A 23,244-nucleotide genomic window follows, 5' to 3' on the forward strand; every position below is an offset into this window, starting at 1 on the left:
ATGAATTGGAAAAGTCATGAATTATCACATGTAAAAATTTTATTTTTGATATCAAGAATGTAATTCTTACATGTAAGAATTCAATATTTACTAGTAAGAATTAAATTTTTACATGTAAGAATTCCTTTCCTGATATCAAAAATAAAATTTTTACATGTAAGAATTACATTCTTGATATCAAGAAAAATACGAATAAAAGCTAAAACGGCTTGCCATATATTCCGGATAGTCAAATTGTAATTGTTACTAGTCAAAACTAATATTTAGATATCCAGAATGTAATTACAGATAATCAGACGAAGCCCATTATATGTTAAAACGGCCTGCCATACTCTAAAACGTAAAGTTACATTACTCTCTGGCCAGGTATAAAATATAATAAAACAAACAAATAAATAAAAGGACACCGTCGTTTGAAGTGCTTTCAGTATTGCAGTATGTAATATTCCAGAGTGTGCTGTTTGGGACACAGCCTTACTGTCTAACATTAATGTTAGTCTTGTCTAGTCAGGAAACCTTAACATACATTTTTTGTCATTTCATTTCAGCATGCCACCAAAGAAAAAAATAATAAAACCACAGGACACAACGCTCCTGAGTTTTTTAAAAGCCATATGCTTTATGCTATATGTGAATATAATCAATACATTGCATGCAGAATTTATTTAAAGTTGTGGACAACAGTATCATGTATTATTATGTATCTTGTTTAGTTTATAAAGTGCCCTTTGAATAGGATTTATCTAATAATAAACATACATACAGAAAATGTTGTATTTTGTTTTATTTATTTATTTGCAATTTACCGTAATTCCACAAATGTTCTTATTCTTATTTCTTTCTTTTCAATTGTGATTTTTCACTGCAATCAAAATTTGTCTTCCGCTTTTTACCCATCTGTGCAGTTAGAACACACACACACACACACACTAGTGATTACTAGGGGGCTGTGGATCACACGTGCCCAGAGCGGTGGGCAGCCCTAGCCCGGCGCCCAGGGAGCAGTTGGGGTTAGGTGCCTTGATCAAGGGCACCTCAGTCATGGCCTCAGGTCTGGGAATCGAACCCACGACCCTCCGGTCACAAGACCAGTTCCCTACCACCAGACCATGTTCTACGTCACTATACATACAGTGATTAACTAACTTACCTACAGTAGGGTGGGCTTTGATTTGATAGCAAATTTGTCGTCCCCCCCTCCCCAATGTCAAACCCGCTCCTACACCCTTGCTTGTGGGACTTGCTTTTGGGCCTCTTTTTCTCTCGAGTCCCTCTCTCTCCAATCTTGGGTTATTTTCTCAATTTTTCAAGATATTGCTCTCTTTATTGTTACCTTTTGACTACTCTTTTGTTGTTATTTGCCTCATTGAATGAGGGAGCCTCTCTTTCCCTATAGCATCCTTTGTTTTCTTCCACCCAAATCGTTCAGGGATTTTGCCCTTTTCCATTTATCCTCTACCTTCTCCTGGCTTTTCCCTTTTGCCATTGTTTGGTTCTCACTTCCAGTTATAAGTAGACTCAGCTATTTACTCTTATTTACCCAAAACCTCAAGGTGGCTCACCTGGTTCACCTCTGGCTAGCCATCACGTTACAGGGGCATTGACCTTATGCTTCCTCACTCAAGGGTATTAGCCATAACCTTAGTCAGAACAGAGCAGCACACCTTTTCAAGCCCTCTCATATGTCTTTCAGGACATTTTCTTAGACAGGCCAACTCTATTATAATGTATCTGGGCAATCTTAGCTTAGATGGCAATGTAGCTAATTAAGATAAAGCCGTAACGACATAACTCAAATTTTCATCAAGTGACTTTCTCCATCTTATTTTAATATTGATTACTTGTTTGCAGAATTAGCAGAACAGTGTACATAAAATGATCATACTGTCGTTTGGTGTGCCATCATTGGCGGAGATTGATCAAGGTTCGTTTTTCAAATCTTTTCTGACTTTCAATTTATTGAAATCTTCAGACATTTGACATAAAAAGAAGAGTTCTATTAGCTTGCTACATTTATGTGTAATGGTTGTAAAGATAAATGTTTGAATGTGATTATGTTTGAATTAGTTTTAGTTTTCAGTTTAGTTGTTATTTTTAGTATTTGATTAGTAGCTATTAGTTTTTAGATTTTTCTATGTAATTTCTGACCATTTTAGAATTGAGGTCTATGCAGGACATAATGTCCTGGTTGTCAATGTTGACTCTTAGTAACTGCTGGTGTTTTCTGAAAATTTACACGCTTTAATGATACTTGCCAAGTGCTCTGACTCAGCTATATATGCACAAACACACGTCCACCATGATGTAAACCAGACTGTTTACAAAACCCTCCCAAAAGCAAAAGTCATCATGGCAGACTGTGATGATGTTATCAGCAGTTTTCAACTTAGTCCCCCTAAATTATCATTTTCTGTTTAAACTGTTTCTGTTTCTAATGCAGCACTGAGGTACTCTGAATGTATTATATTGCAGTATTGAGTACTGATGTACTCTGAATGTATTTTAATTCTGAAGCTTGAACAGAAGTGCATATGTGAATGGAGTGTCACAGAGGAAAGCCTAGCCCAGGCAAGAATCAGAACAGCGGCGTCAGCCAGACGTGTCCCTCATGAAGAACAGTGGTTGTGTCCTTGTGATGGCCCACTAAGGCCCACACGTGTAACAGCATATGGGTTGTGTGTGTGGGTTGGTAGCAGTGGCGTAAAAAGGGGGTATGCAGCGTATGCGACGCATAGGGGCGCTGCACTAGAGGGGGTGCCAAATCGATGCCAGAAAATTATTTGCCGAGTTGGTGGGGGTGGGGGGGGCACCGATAGTATGTTAGCATACACCTCAGAAAGTATGTAGTTGCAACCCTGGTTGGTGTTGGGGAGTTTATGTGGTTTAAAATGTTTAAATGTAGCTCAATGAGCTTATAGGTATAGACACCAAATAAAGACACCAGTGAACATGAAACCATACACTTATAGGATGTAGGTAGCTCTTTTGTAGCTCTCTTTATAATATGTGTAACACTGTTCATACCTTGTGCCAATGGTTTAGCATTTTTAGAACATGTACTTTTCTATGCTAGGAGGGCACACCAGCAAGAAGAGTCAGACCATAGATAGGGACAGTGGTAGCATTTTATTGAGCTTACCCAGATCTGTTTTCCTGTCTTCTGTGTTCCCCAGGAGCCATGTCTGCAGCGTGGGTCAGTGGGGGTGCTTAAGAGGGAGTGTGGGTTTACTGAGCCTGCCTGTAGACCTGCTTGGAATTCTGGCAAATGTGGGATAGACTATCTGGAACCTTTCTAGGGGGTAAACCAGAGGTATTCAGAGAGCTATGTGAAATATAGGTAACTTTCTTGTCTTTATGCCTAACATGGAAGAATTATGTTGGGTGTTGGGAATGGGATGTGAGATGGGAAATGGCTTTATTGAGCTATAAGTGTTCTGTTAGTCTTTGTTGAGGGGGAATGTATTTTGTGAATTGTGTATGGTCTCACCCATGCTGTTAAAAGTGGCCATGTTGCCATGTGTTAGTGGGCTTTTGGTTATTTGTCTGGCCCAGAATGTATGTGTCCCCATAAGGGGTAATAAATGTATAAATTGACTCTCCTTGTTGTGCTCCTTTGCCTTCGGTCACACCCTGACAGTTCAGACGTGTCCCTCATCTAGAACAGCGGCTGTGTCCAGACGTGTTCCTCATAAACAACAGTGGCTGTGTCCAGATGTGTCCCTCATACAGGTTGTCCTGGCTGCTCATTCACAACTCCTTTTTCACTTTTTCAATGCAGCACAAACACCAAAATATTTTGCTTTGTGGGAAAGAATTAAAAATAATTTAAAATAGAAAAAGTAAATGATAAAATCATTACCCAGGCCTTTAGGTATTTTGACCAACATGGTTATTCATTTCAAAACAGCCAAACTTTAAATGTGTTACATGTCTACTTATCATAGTTCATAGCTATGTCTAGTAGCATCCCTAAAGCAGTTAGGAATCTATACCAAATGCTATAACAAATGAATAAAGCATATCTAATAAGTTGCACTAATACCATTAGAAAAATTTGCATCTTACCAGTATACTTTATATACGTGGTAGAGAAAACTTTTAAGTCGCACCAATATGTAAATTTATCAAGTGACAACAAATCATAATGAAACTGTTACTTTTAGGTTTGCCAACGTTGGATATATTTTACGTGCAAACTGATTTACTTGAGTATCTGAATGAAAAGATTTATAATGTATTCTCTTCATTTCATGTTAAACATTTTCATCTTAATGAGTAGGAGTATGCCAACGAACTCATTGGTTCCCTTCTGACGCTCCTCCTTCTCCTTCTCCGCCTTCTCCCGTGCCAGCTTCGCCTTGTGCATCCTCTCCTCCGACTCCTTACGCTTCTGATTCTCAATCACAGCTTGCTGTAACGGACCACACACATGCACAAATATGCAACCGTACCAAAAAACAAAGAACTTTTTCACGTTTCTTCACTGAAAATCTTCCTGTCTATGCACTAGCATGTGGTCATTTTGCTTGTGCTTTGGTGCGTTTGTGTGTATGGATGTTTTATACGGAAAAGAAGGGAGCAGATGTCTGCGTTTATTACTATAAACAGCCCAGACGGACAGAATGGCCTAACCACACGCTGGCGTTCTCTCTCTCCCACACACACACTGTGGTATTTCAGAACTGCAATCAAACTACAGCTCAGGAATGTCAATATCTACATCTGCACAGGAAGCGTTACAGCTCAGAACTGTACAAACCTTGTGGAAGAACAATCAGAACCATAAATGTCATACTGGGGTCATAAGAGTTGGTCAACGGTGACCTACGACCTTACCTGGAACATGTTCCTGAAGATGTTGAGGTCACCGAACAGCTTCTCAAGGGTCATCTTCTTGATATCAAAGACCAGGTACTTGGCCAGGTCTTCGTACTGCTTGTTCATATTTTTGTGCATGAGTTCCAGCTTCTCAAACTGCTCTTGTGCGCTCACCACAAAACTGTAGGCCAAGTTAAAGAACAAACAAGGCCCAAGCACCACCTACACGTCACTACACTGGACAGAGGTCAGTGACACTAAACACTATACTGGACAACAGTCAACTTCTACAACATGCCTTTATAATAGCCATCAACCTGATCAAGCCATCTAGTCAATAAGAATAATTTTTTTTAATAGTAGGGATAAAAGGCAAACAATAATAATTATTACGGTAATAATAATAATAGTCAAAATAGGCAAAAAAAAAAGCTTTCCTTCATCCTTCATGTGCTTTGATTTAAATAAAAGTCATCCTGAAATGCTTCTTCTCTCAAATGAAACTACAGACACTGAACAATCACAAAAGCCGTTTCAAAACATACTAGAAGGTTCCTGTCATTCACACAGCAGACGTCCGCTCAGTCATGCTGGCAGTCAGGGGAAGGATATGGTCATCTTCTCCACAAACATGTCCTTGTCATTCTGGGGCGGAGGGAACGTCTCTATGTCCTTCTCCAGACTCTTGATCTGCTTCCCCATTTGGTCCAGATCTTTCTGCAGGGCCTCTGCAAACACTGCAAAGAAACAGAGATGCTGACTTATTCCATTTCTCTGAAAAGACAGAAGACTACACAGTTTCAGCAACATTTTTTCTTTGTTATTTGCGGTGTCCTTGACATGGTTCTTTATGACAGATCTATTTATGTGCATGGTGCTACTTAGTGCTTTAATCATGTATAAGCATGAGTGCCAGAAGACTATGTACGAGTGTGTGTGTGTGTATAAGAGTGAGACACCTTGCACAGGTAGCTGATGCTGAAACCGAATGCATTGGCGTTACGGGATCCTGCGTTCATGAAGTTGTCCATCAGCAGGATGATCTCCAGGAGGTTGGCAAAGTTCTTGCTCTGCCTCAGCTCCTCGCACGCTGCCGTCACTGCAACGATATCTGGCTTCATGTTGTTCACCTGCTTGTCAAACTGCAGGCGGAACAGGATGGCGGTGAGACGGGGCTTCAGTCTCTTCACTGAACTGATCTGGAGGACGGAGGACCAGAGAGATCACTCACACACACACACACACACACAAGTTCATTCCTTCCAGCTTCACTTAGTGAAAACAGCACAAAGGTCTTCTGACACCTGTATTGCTCACTAGGGCCAGCGCCAACATTCTGTGACTTCATTAGATGGGCAATATTTGAAATTATTGTCTGAATGAAAATGCAAAACATACAATGAAGAGAATGTAACAGTGAAAAATGACAGGTATTTGGCACTGAACCAAAAATTAAAGACAGAGACGTGTGTGTGTGTGTGTGTGTGTGTGTGTGTACCCACCACTACTCCAAACTGTTCTGACTCTGCAAGGTCATCATACTCATCCTTCAGCTCTAATAATACACTCAACTGTTCCTGCTTAGGCAACAACTTCAGCAAACTCTGAAACACACACACATACACACACACACACACATGATCAGATACAAATGATACAGTAGCCAAAAACCTAGGCGTCATACTCGACTCCGACCTATCATTTGATAAATACATAGATAATACTACTAGGATAGCTTCTCTACATCTACACAACATTGCCAAGTTAAGAAATGCATTATCACAGGATGATGCAGAAAAATTGGTGCACGCCTTTGTTAGCTCCAGATTAGACTACTGTAACTCATTACTGTCAGGATGTTCAGATAGGAATCTAAATAAACTTCAAATAGTTCAAAATGCCGCAGCCAGAGTTCTGACCAGAACTACAAAATTTCAGCATATCAGTCCAGTCCTATCAGCCCTGCATTGGCTCCCAGTTAAATTCCGTATTGATTTTAAAATTCTATTATTAACATATAAAGCACTGCACGGGCTTGCTCCTGAATACCTCCAGGAACTTATTTCCTATTATGAACCCCCACATCAACTAAGATCACAGGGTGCTGGTCTTTTATTAGTCCCACAAATTAATAAGGTAACAGCAGGGGGAAGAGCCTTTTCTTATGACCCACATGGAGCAGCTAGGGAGTTACGCCATCCTCCCACATAGACTGGTATCCAAGCTGTCAGATCTAGGACTCCCATAGGCCCTTTCACAACAAAGCGGAAATACGTCACCGCCGGGTAAAACAAGTTCCGGTACTCGCAGAAGATAGTTGTTGTCAATTCACCTCAGCATGGAGCGTGTGTTTACTTCATCCCTGTCTTCGCTGCCGAGACTGAATTTTAAATACGTTTCCAGTATCGTTGGAGAACATTCAACAACGAACGGTTCCAAGTTAAATAGAGGCTACAAATTGTTTGTAGAATAATTTATTCACTTATACCAGGGTAAGCTAACACCAGCTAGCACTAGCTAGGTAACTAACTATTATTTAAGGTATAGCTAGTTCCATTAGTCATCCTACGGAGTGGTAAAACAGTCTATATTATTATGATATATATTATAATATTACATATTATACTGACAGCTTTAGTTAACAATATCTAGCTAGGGTAAGCTGGGCGTACACTGTGCGATTTTTGGCCCATTTTCAGCCGATTTTTCACTCGTGCGACTATTTTTGCGATCGGGCCGAGTTTCGGCTCAATCGCGTGTCGTGCATCGTATAGTTTACACAGGTAAACGAGGAGCGATTCACACCTCAGACCAACTCCCGATCAGAAATCGCAGCGTCGCAAGAATATCAAACATGTTTGAAATTCAAATCGCTCCTCGTAAGAGTATCGCACTGTTGAAGCAGCTCCACGAGCCGACTCTCCCTGCGATTTAGTCGTAGTTTGAGCTGGAGCTGAGTACATGATTTAAAATATCGTACAGTGTACGCCCAGCTTTAGCAAGCCAAGGGACGTCAGCTATTGATTGTTTGGTTTACATCAGTATCAATAAAGTTCATGACACACAAACCAAGTTATTACGTGTTATTGTTTATTCAGTGTCCAATATAGTCGACAGCATAGTGATGGTCAGAGCTGGATGCTAGCGGATCACAGCTAGTTTCAGAGCCGGTTTCAGTGGAACAGTTGCTGTCCGCATTTGAAAGAGCAAACTCTCGACTAGTAGATGTTTGTGGTGTACTGCCAGCCGAGAGCTTGCTCTTTTCTAGCTAGATGCTATCGGATCACGGCTAGAAGCTAGCGAACCGGGGCTAGAAGCTAGCGAACCGGGGATAAAAGCTAGCAAACCAGAGCTAGATGCTATCGGACCGGGGATAGAAGCTAGCGAACCGGAGCTAGATGCTATCGGACCGGGGATAGAAGCTAGCGAACCGGGGCTAAAAGCTAGCAAACCAGAGCTAGATGCTTGCAAACCAGAGCTAGATGCTAGCGAACCGGGGCTAGATGCTAGTGAACCGGGGCTAGAAGCTAGCGAACCGGGGCTAGAAGCTAGCGAACCGGGGCTAGAAGCTAGCGGGTAACAGCTAGATGCTAGCGGACGTACGTGTACTCCCAGCCGAGAGCTTGATCTTTCAAACGCGGACAGCAACTGTTCCACTGAAACCGGCTGGGAACAGTAACAGTACTGGGAACAGTAACAGTACCGGGGACAGTAACAGGGAACAGCACCAACTTTTAGCCGCGAGCTTCCTGCTATGTAGTCTGCAGCAATGAAATGCTGGCTACACACAAAGATGCTCCGTATCACAAAGTTTTCCCCTTCATCCCTCCTAATTGCACAAACCCATTTTCTTTTCTGCTCGTCGTCAGCCGGAAAACCGTAGAAACTGAGATACGACTGTTTTTGCTTCGAGATCGAGCACCCTGGTGCACTGCAAAAGCTCTTGTTATTGGACTCTGCTATTGTTTAATGTGTAACGGAAGTAACTTTACCCTGCAACGAGAGGTTCCGGAAGAAAAAATGCGGAAGTGTGAAAAGGGATTATCACAGGTATGCAACTGGATACTGGACTTCCTGTCAGGCCACTCACAGAGGGTCAGATTGGGTCCTCACATCTTCACGGCTCTCTTTCTCAACACAGGGACACCGCAGGGCTGTGTGCTTAGCCCACTCCTCTACACCCTCTATACATATGACGGCGTCGCTACCCACCACAGCAACAAGGTCATCAAGTTTGCAGATGATACCACAGTGGTCGGGCTCATCTCAGACAGGGAGGGCGAGCAAGCCTACAGGAACGAGGTAGTGTAATAGTCTTCTAATTGGATGCTCTAAACAGTCCATAAAGAAGCTACAACTTGTACAAAATGCCGCAGCTAGAGTCCTAACTAAGGCTAGGAAATTCGATCATATTAGTCCCACTCTCGCGGCATTACACTGGCTCCCGATTATATATCCAATTGAATTTAAAGTTCTTCTGTTAACCTATAAGGCGTTAATTTAGGGTGACCATATTTTTGTTTGGGAAAACCAGGACACAGGGTGGGGCGGGGGGGGGGGGGGGGGGGGCGAACGTGAGTTGTCGAGGGGGGGGGGGGGGGGGTTGGGGGGGGTGGGCGAACGTAAGTTGTTGGCTCTCCGCCAGTTGAGTATGATGAGGCTCAGCTGATGAGGCTCAGGGATTCCGTGTCATACAGCGCCGTGCTTAGGGTCCTAGTGCCTGTAGAATTAATGGCCCGATTAACGTAATTTAAAAACCAGGACATTTCCACAGTTTTAGAAAATATCCCGGGATGCCCGGGACAGGACGTGAAATACGGACATGTCCCGGGAAATACGGACGTTTGGTCACCCTAGTTAATTGGTCTTGCCCCACAATATCTGAGTGAACTCATTGCTCACTACAACCCATCTCGCCTTTTGCGCTCCCAAAATGCTGGATTTCTCCTAGTTCCAAAAATTTGTAAGACTACAGCCGGAGGCAGAGCTTTCTCTTTTAAAGCCCCTCAATTATGGAATAGCCTTCCAGCTCCAATCCGAGATTCTGACACAGTTCCAATCTTTAAATCTAGACTTAAGACTCACCTATTTAATCAAGCCTTCAGCTAATATTCCCCTTGTAATGTTTAGGGGCTCGGGGGGCTCCAGACGTTGAGATTTCTGGTGATCTGAGATGTTGATGCTGTCATCCAGCTGTGTTATGGCATCACTCTAGTTGTGACAATGACTTGACTGGAAAGCAATGTCTCAGTGAGCCCTCATGCCTGTGGTCACCTCTGAACCCCTCCCTTTAGTTATGCTGCTATAGATTAGCCACATGTCGGAGCCACATGCTCACTGGCACGTGAGGTATATACATTTAAATCAATGGTGGTTTAAATTGATGTCCACTTAGTCTGTATTGTCTATCTTTTTGCATGTCTCCACCCAAGACGATTGGATACAGGCACCTGCAGGCACCTGGGGGATGGTCTGGCTTGCCGGTGGATGTGCTGATGCCGGGGTTGGATGTGCCGTTGCCACGGAGGGTCGTGCTGGTGCTGGCTCCTGCCTGAGGCCCACCGCCTGCACCGAGGGGACTGATGCTGCTTAAAATAAATTTGACTTTGACTTTGGTGCAGTTGACAGAGTGGTGCAAAATTAATAACCTGCTCCTCAACCCTCAAAAAACAAAAGAAATAATTATTGACCTCAGAAAGGGAAAAGTGGACATCCAGCCACTCATTATTGGTGGGACCAGTGCGGAGAGGGTACCAGTGTTCAGGTTACTGGGCATCGAGATGGAAGATAATCTGACCTGGAGTGCGAACACCAGAGAGCTGCTAAAGAAGGCACAGCAGAGATTGTATTGTCTGAGAATACTTAGGAAGAACCACCTTCCCAAAAATTTATTCTGTGCCTTCTGTCACAGCTCTATAGAGAGCATACGTACGTATGGACTGTGTGTGTGGTATGGCAGCTGTACAGCACAAGAAAAGAAAGCGCTTTACAGAGTCATCAGGTCAGCAGAGAATACAATTGGCTGCAATCTCACAACTCTAGACCAAATCTACACCTCTCAATGCAGCCAAAAAGCCATAGACATTGTACAGGACTCGTCACACCCTGGACACTGTCTCTTCCAACTACTGCCATCTGGCAGGAGATACAGGGCTTTTAAAATCAGGACAACCCACCTCAAAAACAGCTTTTACCCTAAAGCCATCATGGCCTTAAATTCAAACACAGCTTAGTTATTTCCAGGCATGTGTAATATGTTCACTCACAGTTGATATTTAATCTGTACTACACTGGAGCAATATACTTGTGCAATATAATCAGTATAAAACCGGTGCAACTTTTGTGACAGACAGTGTACAATCTGTTGCTTCTGTTACCATCATTGCTTCTATATAGTCTGTTATTTTGGTCATGGTTTGCAGGCTCAGTGAAAGCCAGCAGACTACTCAATGGCTGGAATGACTAGAAACTGTAATTACACTTGGTACGTTACCAGTGTGAGGACCGTCTAGTTTCTGACCAGCTGTGAAGACCTTGAGAATTTGACCTTCACTTCTTTAACTCCTCCGTCTCATATGTCCTGAACTTGAATGAATGAACGTTCAACTTATATTTCAATGTACTCAAGGTCGCTTTACAATTTTAACGCAGGTACAACTCTTACACTTGCATTCACACACCGGCAAGAAGCGGCAGCCAATTGCGCACAGCGTACTCTCTACCAGGATCCACAGCCCCCTGGGAGACTGAATGGGGTGCAGGAAGGGGAGAGAGGATAGACCCTAGTGACAGAGCACCATCCACCACTGGACATACAAACACACACATTCATGCACAGATACTCAGACAACTGCTTTTAATGGACATGAAGAGACATAGACACACACTCAGGGAGAATTTGTCAGGGAATCAGGGAATGCCAATTTACCTAACCTCCATGTCTTTGGACTGTGGGAGGAAACCGGAGAGCCCGGAGGAAACCCACGCAGACACGGGGAGAACATGGAAACTCCACTCAGATAGGGACTTGAACCCAAGACCCCAGTGCTGAGAGGCAAATGTGCTAACCACCAAGCCACCGTGCTGCCCACTTGAACTTGACTAGAGTTCAGCACATGTGTATCACTTTCCACTGTCATTAGCCCTGGAGGAGAACAAAACATCTAATGGCATGCCTGGTGTACTCCTCTTCACACTGATTGGTCTTTTTGTCAGTCTGTCATCCTTCATTTGTTTCATTTGTTTCCAGCCAATAGGGGCTTTAGATTTTGCAGTAGTCCCACCTAAAGAGTTTTGTATTACCTCATGTGCAACACAGGAGAATCATCTCTGGGTGTGGCTTCATGATTGTTTCATAACACTCTGACATTTTTATAAAGTTAGCTGGATGTAGCTACATGTAATTGTCTGATTTCCAGACAATGTCTGACTTCCAACTTGTTACCATGATACATAACAGAGCTGACAGAGAGCAAGAGAGAGAGAGAGAGAGAGAGCGAGCATAGTCCTGAAATAATTTTGAAACAGGTAACAATATGTAAACTGTAAACAATCATATGTATGTGTAAACTGTAAACACCCAGGACTGTCTGGATTTCTGAATTGTGGGGCTGGTATTTTATGCTGTAGTTCTATGTTATCCATCTAAATGGATGTAGGACCATGTTATCCATTTAAAAAACAACAAATATGAACTGCATGTGCTGTGAGATTTAATAGCTTTACACCGTAAGTGATGGGTTGGTTTTACTGTTCGATAAAGATAAGTAAGTCTGAAGGGTGAACAGTGCTTCATGAGTGATAAGTCAAGAAGGATTCAAGGATTCAAAGGATTCAAAGCTTTATTGTCATATGCACAGTAAGGAGCAAACTCCCCTGTACAATGAAATTCCTACATTGCTGTGCGCCCTGGATGTAATAATGTAAATAAATAAGAAATAGAAGAATAGAAGAATAATGGAAATATAAAAACAAACATACTCTCAAAGAAATACAAAATACAAAAACAGAATTATTTACAGTGTGCAATGGTTGGAATGGTAGTGCTATACAGTAGAGCTATTTACATTGTACAATGGTGGGATACATTAAGTAATAAATATATTGCAGTAATCCATAATGTAGTGCAATTGACAGTTAGTGCAAAAGAGTTTGTGAGGTGTAAATCACTTCTATACCTCCAGGCCTGACAGTAAGAGTGTGAATAGTCTGTGTTGGGGGTGGGTGTGGTCTTTGATGATGGAGGCGGCTCTCCTGTGGACTCTGCGTTGATTAATGCTTTTCAGAGAGGGCTGTTTAATTCCTGTGATTTTTGTAGCTGTTTTTACCACACTCTGCAGGCGTTTGCGGAAGAAGAGTTCGTTGGCATACTCCTACTCATTAAGATTGTGACGGGCAGGGTGAGCAACTAAAAAGGAAGCGATCACGCCAAGTCTCAGGGAAATAGGATGGTTTAATAGAACCAAAAACCTGTGCATTGTTCCAAATGAAGGAAATAAAAACCAGCAGTCAACTGGTACAAAGACAAGACATATATAGACGAACAAACGACCCTCAGGTGAGACGGATCACGGGTCCCGCCCACCTGAGGGACGAACATCACGTGACCAAAAACAGGACCGCTGCCGCTGTATACATTTATTACCCTTTATGGGGACACATACATTCTGGGCCAGACAAATAACCAAAAGCCCACTAACACATGGCAACATGGCCACTTTTAACAGCATGGGTGAGACCATACACAATTCACCAAATACATTCCCCCTCAACAAAGACTAACAGAACACTTATAGCTCAATAAAGCCATTTCCCATCTCACATCCCATTCCCAACACCCAACATAATTCTTCCATGTTAGGCATAAAGACAAGAAAGTTACCTATATTTCACATAGCTCTCTGAATACCTCTGGTTTACCCCCTAGAAAGGTTCCAGATAGTTTATCCCACATTTGCCAGAATTCCAAGCAGGTCTACAGACAGGCTCAGTAAACCCACACTCCCTCTTAAGCACCCCCACTGACCCACGATGCAGACATGGCTCCTGGGGAACACAGAAGACAGGAAAACAGATCTGGGTAAGCTCAATAAAATGCTACCACTGTCCCTATCTATGGTCTGACTCTTCTTGCTGGTGTGCCCTCCTAGCATAGAAAAGTACATGTTCTAAAAATGCTAAACCATTGGCACAAGGTATGAACAGTGTTACACATATTATAAAGAGAGCTACAAAAGAGCTACCTACATCCTATAAGTGTATGGTTTCATGTTCACTGGTGTCTTTATTTGGTGTCTATACCTATAAGCTCATTGAGCTACATTTAAACATTTTAAACCACATAAACTCCCCAACACCAACCAGGGTTGCAACTACATACTTTCTGAGGTGTATGCTAACATACTATCGGTGCCCCCCCCACCCCCACCAACTCGGCAAATAATTTTCTGGCATCAATTTTTCGCCCCCTCTAGTGCAGCGCCCCTATGTGTCGCATATGCTGCATACCCCCTTTTTATGCCACTGCTACATGCAATATAATACATTCAGAGTACCTCAGTGCTGCATTAGAAACAGAAACAGTTTAAACAGAAAATGATAATTTAGGGGGACTAAGTGGAAAACTGCTGATAACATCATCACAGTCTGCCATGATGACTTTTGCTTTTGGGAGGGTTTTGTAAACAGTCTGGTTTACATCATGGTGGACGTGTGTTTGTGCATATATAGCCGAGTCAGAGCACTTGGCAAGTATCATTAAAGCGTGTAAATATTCAGAAAACACCAGCAGTTACTAAGAGTCAACATTGACAACCAGGACATTATGTCCTGCATAGACCTCAATTCTAAAATGGTCAGAAATTACATAGAAAAATCTAAAAACTAATAGCTACTAATCAAATACTAAAAATAACAACTAAACTGAAAACTAAAACTAATTCAAACATAATTACATTCAAAAATGTATCTTTACAACCATTACACATAAATGTAGCAAGCTAATAGAACTCTTCTTTTTATGTCAAATGTCTGAAGATTTCAATAAATTGAAAGTCAGAAAAGATTTGAAAAACAAACCTTGATCAGTCTCCACCAATGATGGCACACCAAACGACAGTATGATCATTTTATGTACAATGTTCTGCTAATTCTGCAAACAAGTAATCAATTTTAAAATAAGATGGAGAAAGTCAATTTTGTCATTGACGACAAATTTGCTATCAAATCAAAGCCCACCCTACTGTAGGTAAGGTAGTGAATCACTGTATGTATAATGACGTAGAACATGGTCTGGTGGTAGGGAACTGGTCGTGGGTTCGATTCCCAGACCTGAGGCCATGACTGAGGTGCCCTTGAGCAAGGCACCTAACCCCAACTGCTCCCTCTGGGCACGTGTGATCCACAGCCCCCTAGTAATCACTAGTGTGTGTGTGTGTGTGTGTGTGTGTGTGTTCTAACTGCACAGATGGGTAAAAAGCGGAGGACAAATTTTGATTGCAGTGAAAAATCACAATTGAAAAGAAAGAAATAAGAATAAGAACATTTGTGGAATTACGGTAAATTGCAAATAAATAAATAAAACAAAATACAACATTTACTGTATGTATGTTTATTATTAGATAAATCCAATTCAAAGGGCACTTTATAAACTAAACAAGATACATAATAATACATGATACTGTTGTCCACAACTTTAAATAAATTCTGCATGCAATGTATTGATTATATTCACATATAGCATAAAGCAAATGCCTTTTAAAAAACTCAGGAGCGTTGTGTCCTGTTGTTTTATTATTTTTTTCTTTGGTGGCATGCTGAAATGAAATGACAAAAAATGTATGTTAAGGTTTCCTGACTAGACAAGACTAACATTAATGTTAGACAGTAAGGCTGTGTCCCAAACAGCACACTCTGGAATATTACATACTGCAATACTGAAAGCACTTCAAACGACGGTGTCCTTTTATTTATTTGTTTATTTGTTTTATTTATTATATTTTATACCTGGCCAGAGAGTATTGTAACTTTACGTTTCAGAGAGCTTTCTGACAAGCGTTAATATGTTAATATAAACGTTAGCTAACCTAAACCCTCCTATTGTGTTACCATAACAGCACATTACAATAAACCTGTTTTATTGTCATATATATATATATATGATATATATGTGGCACAAACTACCGACGCTGCAGCGAGGCGAGAGCTCGGGTCAGTGACGCTATGAGTGCGGGATATTTCTGAACATCTCAACACAAGCCTTAAGAAAGCGAAAGACCCAGAGAGCACCTGACAAGTTTCTAACAACAAACACAGCGCGTGAATTGCGAACGCTGCCAAACCGCGCTTTTAGGACAAAAGTTTTTAAAACAGTTTCCGCTTTTTCTGTGGTTTAATTTTTGGGTGGAACAAATCTACCTGTTTCTGATATTGGGTGGGAGACGTCCCTCCATCCCCCCCCCCCCCCCCCCCCCCCCCCCCGGTTCCTACGCCAATGCCCACAACCTCTACCTAAAGATCCCGGCCAAGCTGTAGATCAGCAACCAGTGTCTTGGTGAGAGCTCCTCTGGCTTGATTTGTCCTTTGGCTCCCTCTGGTGGCCAGTGGCGGATAGCGCTGGACCCAACCCTTAAGCCCCCCGCACACAGCGAGCAACTAGCTGAGCAAACGGTCACGCGTGCCCGTTTGCTCAGCTAGTTGCTCGCCGTGTGCGGACGCTTGAGACAGAATTCTCTGCCTCTTGAGCCTGTGAGACATTTATCTAACGTGTTTGATATTTTCTGGCACGCGTGCCCGAAATCTCACCGTGTGCGCTCGGCTGAGCAATTTGGCTCAGCAATTTTTCGTCACCAGCCAATTGGAAGCTCGCTTGGCGTCACGTGACACTTCGGCGTTTACGCCGTGCCTGGTTCACACTACACGATTTTAGGCTGTGGTCGGAGGCGAATCGGCGATCACTCGTCGCTCGCTCAGTCGTGTAGTGTGAACTGCTGAAAGACGCTCGCCGAGCAGTCGCCGACTGGTCGCAGACGACTGGCAGATATCTAGCATGTTTAATATCTAGCAGTCGGCGACTGCGAGTCGGCAGCAGCGTCTAGCTACAGCCAATGGGAACGCGGAGAGAGAACCGCGGCACCGCTGAAGATATCTCTGAAGAATGTAAAAAACTTTCAAGAATGCTTTCAAAACAGTAACCCAGCAAACACACAAAATCCTCACCTTTCTTACAACTTTACTACAACACTGTGTTTAAGTTATTGTGACAGCACTGGAGAAATAGTGCGATTGATTATATGTTCACTGCAACGGAGAGATGAAATAATTCTGGCAATTTGGGACTATGGAGTGTATAAACGGTAAAAAAAAAATAACAATAACGAAAATGTGGAGTACATGTACATTGTTTTTTTCTTCTACGTGGTGTTGCTGGTTCTGGGAGAGTTTCGTTTTCGTGTTCTCGTGTTTTTGGACGGCAGCCAGACGAGTCGGCGATTCCCCAGTCGTTCCCCAGTCGTGTAATTCGTGAGCCCGCGTCGCCGATTAGTCATGTAGTGTGAACGCCACAACAACTGAAAGACTCGCGATTACAGCACGACCAGTCGTGTAGTGCGGACGGCACAAAAACCTGACGACTGAAAAGTCGTGTAGTGTGAACCAGGCTTGAGCGAGCGACGAGTGATCGCCGATTCGCCTCCGACCACAGTTTTTGTCGGCGATCAGTCGGCGACTGAAAAACCAGCCTAAAATCGTGTAGTGTGAACCAGGCTTAATCAAAAGTAAAGAAAGAAGTTGAACAAATAATAACAACCATGAAATTTAAGATAGTTAACATGGCTTATTACATCGAATTTGGCGATAGAACAAGAAAATAATCATTTAATCAATTCGGTGTCGTGAAACATGTCTTTATGAAACACATAGCAGCATTTTTATTTGGTTGAGACACCATATACTGACGACACCGAATTAGGGTTGCCTGTCTGACAAAAAACAAGGACACTGTCATACTGACACAGTGGGGGGTGGTGGGTGGCGAGTAAAAAAAGACAGATTTAAAGTGTGCAGAAACAGTCTAAATAGTCGTTTGAACTAACCTAGTGAAAACCAGGACATTAAATGATTTTTTTTGCCGGGACCTAATATTAAAAAGAAGGAAAACCGGGACAGGTGGCAACCCTACACCGAATTGATTAAATTATTATTTTTTTATTCTATCGCCAAATTCGATGTAATAAGCCATGTTAACTATCTTGTATCTCATGGTTGTTGTCTCATCTTATATCTCATTTATTATCTGTTCAACTTCTTTCTTTACTTTTGATTAGTGATGGCCGTTAACGGCGTAAACGCCGAAGTGTCATGTGACGCCAAGCGAGCTTCCAATTGGCTGGTGACGAAAAGTTGCTGAGCCAAATTGCTCAGCCGAGCGCACACGGTGAGATTTCGGGCACGCGTGCCAGAAAATATCAAACACGTTAGATAAATGTCTCACAGGCTCAAGAGGCAGAGAATTCTGTCTCAAGCGTCCGCACACGGCGAGCAACTAGCTGAGCAAACGGGCACGCGTGACCGTTTGCTCAGCTAGTTGCTCGCTGTGTGCGGGGGGCTTTACAGCCCTGCCTAAAAAAATGTAGTTAAAAAATCTAAATCAAGTTCGGCTCCGAATCCGATTTTAATTTAGTTATTTTTGTTTGGATCATCAAATAAAAAACTGAAAAATACAAGCCTGGTTTGTTTTTTTTGTTTTTATATTCAAAACGAAAAACAAGATAATGAAGTTTTTTTATTTTTCGATTTTGATTTTCATTTGAATATCAAATGAACGAATGATACACGGATTTTAGAGGACAAACGGTACGATTTGACTTGATGTGTATGTGACCTGGCTGGTGGGGACGGGAGAAGAAGTCTATCTGTGAGCGTGCGTGCTGTGCTGAAGACGCTTCCTTCCACTCGCCTACAGAGGATGTTATACTTCTCTGTCATGCCAGAAATGCTCTCAGGCCTTAAACGCATGTATTGCTTCATAAACAAGCAGTGACACTTAAAAATCAACCGTGTAGGTGGAATCAAAGGACTGGTTTAATTTGCTTTAATAGCGTTCAGACTCACGTGTCTTGCGCAGCTGTAAGTTGTTGCGGACAAACTGAAAAAATGGACTGAAAAACAGAGGCTGTAGAAGAGGTGAAGCACAGACACTCCAAAGGCCTCTTGAGGCCTCCTAATTTAAAATTAAATGTATGCACAAAATGGTTTAGTCCATTTAATGAACTTGTTCATGTCTACACATGTTTTTTTGATGATGCTAAAATCCATCAGTTTGGTGTTTACAGATGACTCACACTAGGACATGCTAGTATCCACTGTCAGAAGGATAGTTTAAGTTTATTAGGCATTCTGTCTTGCAAATGTAATGCTGGTGATGTGGAGCGTTTATTACCATGTGCTAGCTGTCAGTCCTAGACCCTTCTTGAGATTTGTAACCCCGCCCCTCATAATTACCCACTAATGTTCCTTGTTCATTTAGAATATATGCTTTCATGACCATGGACAGTGTTAAGTACGCCATTTCAGATCGAGCCTTACTGAATCAGGAGCCATTTTGAAGTATGTGATTGCAGCACACTGTCCTATCCCATGATTCAACTGGAGCATTTAACTATGATAGTGACATCATATGTCATATGACATAGGTAAACTGGTGGACGTAGTTTGAGGTTGTATGCACGTATGCATAATGCCCTGTCGCCTACTGAAAGAACGATTGGGCAGAATGTACTGCACTGAAATCTAGTGCAAACTGCTTAAATATGTCATTTCAGGTTGAGCCAATGATTGAACTAGTGATTGAATGATTGAACTAGTGATTGTGCTAGTAACACCAAGGTCATGGGTTCAAGTCCCATAGGTTTGTATATGCTGCCATACAGATAAACACGTAAGTTACTCTATATAAAAAGATCTTTAAGTGTAAATCAGGAAGCTCTCTGAAATCTTGTCATTGTTCTGATGGCTCTTTTCTGGACCTCGTCCATGGTGATTTGCTGTTTCTCTGCATACCCCACAAGCAATACACTCCCATTCTCTAGACATACTCTATTTAGTGTGTTGGAAGTTACACATACATTTAGTATGTGTTTGGAAGCCTTGAGCTGAAACATACACAAAGCACACATATTCTTCAATCAGATTTTGGGTATCATCTAATTTTGAATGCATATAGTGCAGTAAATATGAAGCCCTGGAAACATGGCGACAACTTACCATTCTATTTCCTCCACCACTTTAAAGTGAAGACAGTCACAGACACTATTGCACCCAGTACAATAAACACAGCTAGTAGCACCATGAGAACTCTCAGAGTGTCTGGAGCTGGATCTGAGCAAAGGAAATGCAAAAGATCATATTGCAGAGTAAATGTGAGTGTTTGGAAATATACCTTCTCAGCAGTTGTATGCACAAGATTATAAACAGCATTATAAACTATTAAATAATATTAATAATGATAGGCATATCCTTTGCATTGATAAACAGCTACACATTACCCAAATCAACACTCAGTTTGTTGTCCAGGCTGAGGTGTGTGGCTGTACAGGTGTAGTGGTGTTCAGAGAGTTCCTCTGAGCTCATCTCCACGCTCTTCCTCATCTGGTAGGTTTCATCTCCATTAGGCAGTGCCTCTCCTCCGGTCATCAGATGGTCAGACACTGGCTGTCCGTCTCTGAGCAGGGTCAGGTTGATGTGACGAGGGTAAAAACCAGTGGCCAAGCAGGTCAGCTGAGCTCCTCCAGAGTCTACGAGTGCCTTCTGGATGAGTCTGACTCTGGGTTTCACTGAGGAAGAGATGATGATAAATATTAATACTAGATAACAGCTGTATTTTAAAACGATTATCGTTGCCTTTCACTTAACATTTCATTTTGAATTATTATCAAGAAAATCTCCTCTTAAAAGTGTGTTATCAATAATACAAATGAGATCAATAAAGAGTATTACCTTTTTTCATAATTCGTTTCTTGTTATTGTTCAGAAATTTTGTAAGTGCGTTGATGCACAGAGGTTGGTAAAAAGATGCAATCAGCCATTGGTTATGTTTTGAGAGCATATCATGCCACGCTACTGGCCATCTGAAGTCTGTGTGAAGAGTATTCTGATGTACATTGAAGAAAAATTCATCTCCGCTCTCTCCATTGAATGCCTCTTTATTTATCACCCTCCCCAGCGTGTCACATCCAGATATTACCTGGTGAATCTGAATTCCTTGGGTATAGGCAAAAACAAAATCAACAGGCATATAATACAGGCATACAACAGTACATCATTAACATCAAGTCACTAAATGAATGAAAAGTAATCAACACTTACCATCAGTGAGATTAAAATTATATATTAAATTATGAGCTTGAATTATCATGTGCTCATGCATAGTTGTAAAGACAGTGATAGCATTCTTCTGGTCAGTGGGGTCAGCTGTGATCTCTGTATTCATCTTTCCTCTAGGAACTAGTTTTTGTTCCTTTGACGAAAAGTATCCAACTTGTATATCATCCAGCATCAGCACCGTATTGAACTCCTCAAACGGAGTTTTCCCTTTTATATATGTTGCAAACATCAGCAATGCATGAGAACCTGTACATTGATCAAGATATTTTAAATGTTGTTCCATCTTCTTTACAGCTAGCCTACAGCTAAATGTCTAAAATGGTGTACTCGGCTAATGATTAATAGAATAGGCTTTTTAAGGATTCAGTATGTTCATACAGCAAAGACAAACCTCAGCTCAGTATTTGATTCTGTGAACCTGCATCAAGCACTAGGCAAGTTAACAGCCTGTGAACTTATGTGAATCAAATATTACATGCATGTCATATGAGCATAACAGGAACTACACTGTGTTTAATAACTGCTGAACTTTTCTGATCAAACACCATAATCTGAAAATGTACTAAAATATACAAATATGCTAACAATAAACCAAGCACCCAAAGCCAGTATATCGTACACAGGTTTCATTTATTGTATCATTTAACAATTTAACATTGAAGCTATTAATAATAATGTCTGAATATTGATGAACATTTAGGCACATATAAACATACACAATTCACACAATAGGCTACAGGAATTGCAAACTGTCTGTGATGGAGAAATTCCTCCATCAAATCATTAAGAATATGTTTCTTATTTAGTCTCCATGTTTGTACAGGAGTTTGATCTTTTTAGTATAAACAGGGTTGTAGGTAAAACTCAGAGCAAAAATACAACTGTGACATCTGTTAAGGTTTGTACACACGCTAAAAACCATGAAGAATCTTACCGGCGGCTGCAGTTTCACGTCCTAACGTGCACGACAAGCACAGGGTGTACATAAAAATAACAATGATCATACTGTGCATTGATTTATATCAGTTCAAATTCTGTTTTCTTGTTGATCAGAACATTTCACTTTCTTGATTTTGTCTTCACTTGCTCATAGATATTGAATTGTTGTATTTCCTTGTAGATGTAGATCATAGATGAAGTAAGAGATTGCAGGGTAAAAGTCAATATTTGACTTCAAAAGACATTAAACATTAACATTGAAAAGGTGTGTTCCATTAAATCACACCCAATGTAAAATCTCAACATGTTACACTAGTGTAAATGACCTACACCAGCAGGTCAGCTACGTTCATCATTAAATACACCCAGCCAAATATACTAATGCTTGTTTGCAATAAGTACAAAAATTCTTAGGGTCTTGTCACGTCCAGCTCCGCCCTCCTCCCTGGTCCCGCCTAGTTTCCCCGTTTCCTTGGTTTCCCTTCTGTCTGTCACGCCCCTGTCTTCAGTGCTCGCACCTGTGTCTCGTTTCACTCCCCTGTTTCAGAGTATATCATCCCCTCTGTGTCTGTCCTCCGTGTCGGTCATTGTGTTTGCCATGATTTCTGCACGCGCCGGTGTATGTTTTCTCTGTGCTCAGTAGCCTGTACCCTCCCTTCGTTTCTCCTATGTGCTGGTCTGGGTTGTTCTGTTTTGTCTTCCCTGTTTTACTTCTCATATCTCTTTGCTGGTTTATGTAGTTGTTCCTTGTTAGTTGTGTTTTCCTTCACATCTTGTTCCCCTCCCTTGTTCTCTATTTTATGTTTTCTTCACTCATATACTTATAGGGCTGTCATGGTCTGGTGGTTAGGGAACTGGTCTTGTGACCGGAGGGTCGTGGTTTCGATTCCCAGAACTGAGGCCATGACTGAGGTGCCCCTGAGCAAGGCCCTTAACCCTAAATTGCTCACTTGTATAAAAATGTAAGTCGCTCTGGATAAGGGCGTCTGCCAAATGCTGTAAATGTATATTTCTCCCTGTCATTCTGTTCCCCTTAGTAGTTAGGTTCTGTTGTAGCCTTCATCTTTCGTTTATTAGTTTGTGTATAAATTCCCTGTGCATTCTAGA

At 41.7% G+C, this 23,244-nt stretch overlaps 2 protein-coding genes and 1 long non-coding RNA gene across 7 annotated transcripts; 1 reads left to right on the plus strand and 2 right to left on the minus strand.

Annotated features, from left to right (window-relative positions):
- Nucleotides 1–4,243: 4,243 nt before the first annotated feature.
- On the minus strand, nucleotides 4,244–6,500 carry LOC143527922 (protein diaphanous homolog 1-like). Its single transcript, XM_077023302.1, has 5 exons — nucleotides 6,321–6,500; nucleotides 5,778–6,017; nucleotides 5,450–5,592; nucleotides 4,837–4,999; nucleotides 4,244–4,411 (listed from the first exon to the last, which is right to left on the minus strand). The coding sequence occupies exons 1-5, from the start codon at nucleotides 6,498–6,500 to the stop codon at nucleotides 4,244–4,246; spliced, it is 894 nt and encodes a 297-aa protein (XP_076879417.1).
- A 2,367-nt stretch (nucleotides 6,501–8,867) lies between these two features.
- Nucleotides 8,868–10,438, plus strand: LOC143528483 (uncharacterized). Its single transcript, XR_013134469.1, has 2 exons — nucleotides 8,868–9,120; nucleotides 10,251–10,438. It is a non-coding gene; the product is annotated as an uncharacterized LOC143528483 (long non-coding RNA).
- Nucleotides 10,439–18,435: 7,997 nt separating this feature from the next.
- Nucleotides 18,436–22,849, minus strand: LOC143528341 (class I histocompatibility antigen, B alpha chain-like). 5 transcript variants are annotated; one of them, XM_077024040.1, is made up of 7 exons: nucleotides 22,656–22,847; nucleotides 22,133–22,311; nucleotides 21,181–21,444; nucleotides 20,812–21,075; nucleotides 20,361–20,648; nucleotides 20,080–20,193; nucleotides 18,436–19,967 (listed from the first exon to the last, which is right to left on the minus strand). In XM_077024040.1, exons 2-6 carry the CDS (start codon nucleotides 22,209–22,211, stop codon nucleotides 20,084–20,086), a joined length of 1,005 nt encoding a protein of 334 aa, XP_076880155.1. In that variant the 5' UTR covers nucleotides 22,212–22,311; nucleotides 22,656–22,847; the 3' UTR covers nucleotides 18,436–19,967; nucleotides 20,080–20,083. The 5 variants fall into 5 exon arrangements, with proteins under 5 accessions (XP_076880155.1, XP_076880158.1, XP_076880157.1 ...); XM_077024043.1 differs by adding an exon at nucleotides 21,590–21,645 and having other exon boundaries at nucleotides 21,181–21,405; nucleotides 22,133–22,845; XM_077024042.1 differs by adding an exon at nucleotides 21,590–21,645 and having other exon boundaries at nucleotides 22,133–22,845.
- Nucleotides 22,850–23,244: the final 395 nt, after the last annotated feature.

The sequence above is a fragment of the Brachyhypopomus gauderio genome, chromosome 12, assembly GCF_052324685.1.
Source record: "Brachyhypopomus gauderio isolate BG-103 chromosome 12, BGAUD_0.2, whole genome shotgun sequence".
Lineage (NCBI taxonomy): Eukaryota > Metazoa > Chordata > Actinopteri > Gymnotiformes > Hypopomidae > Brachyhypopomus > Brachyhypopomus gauderio.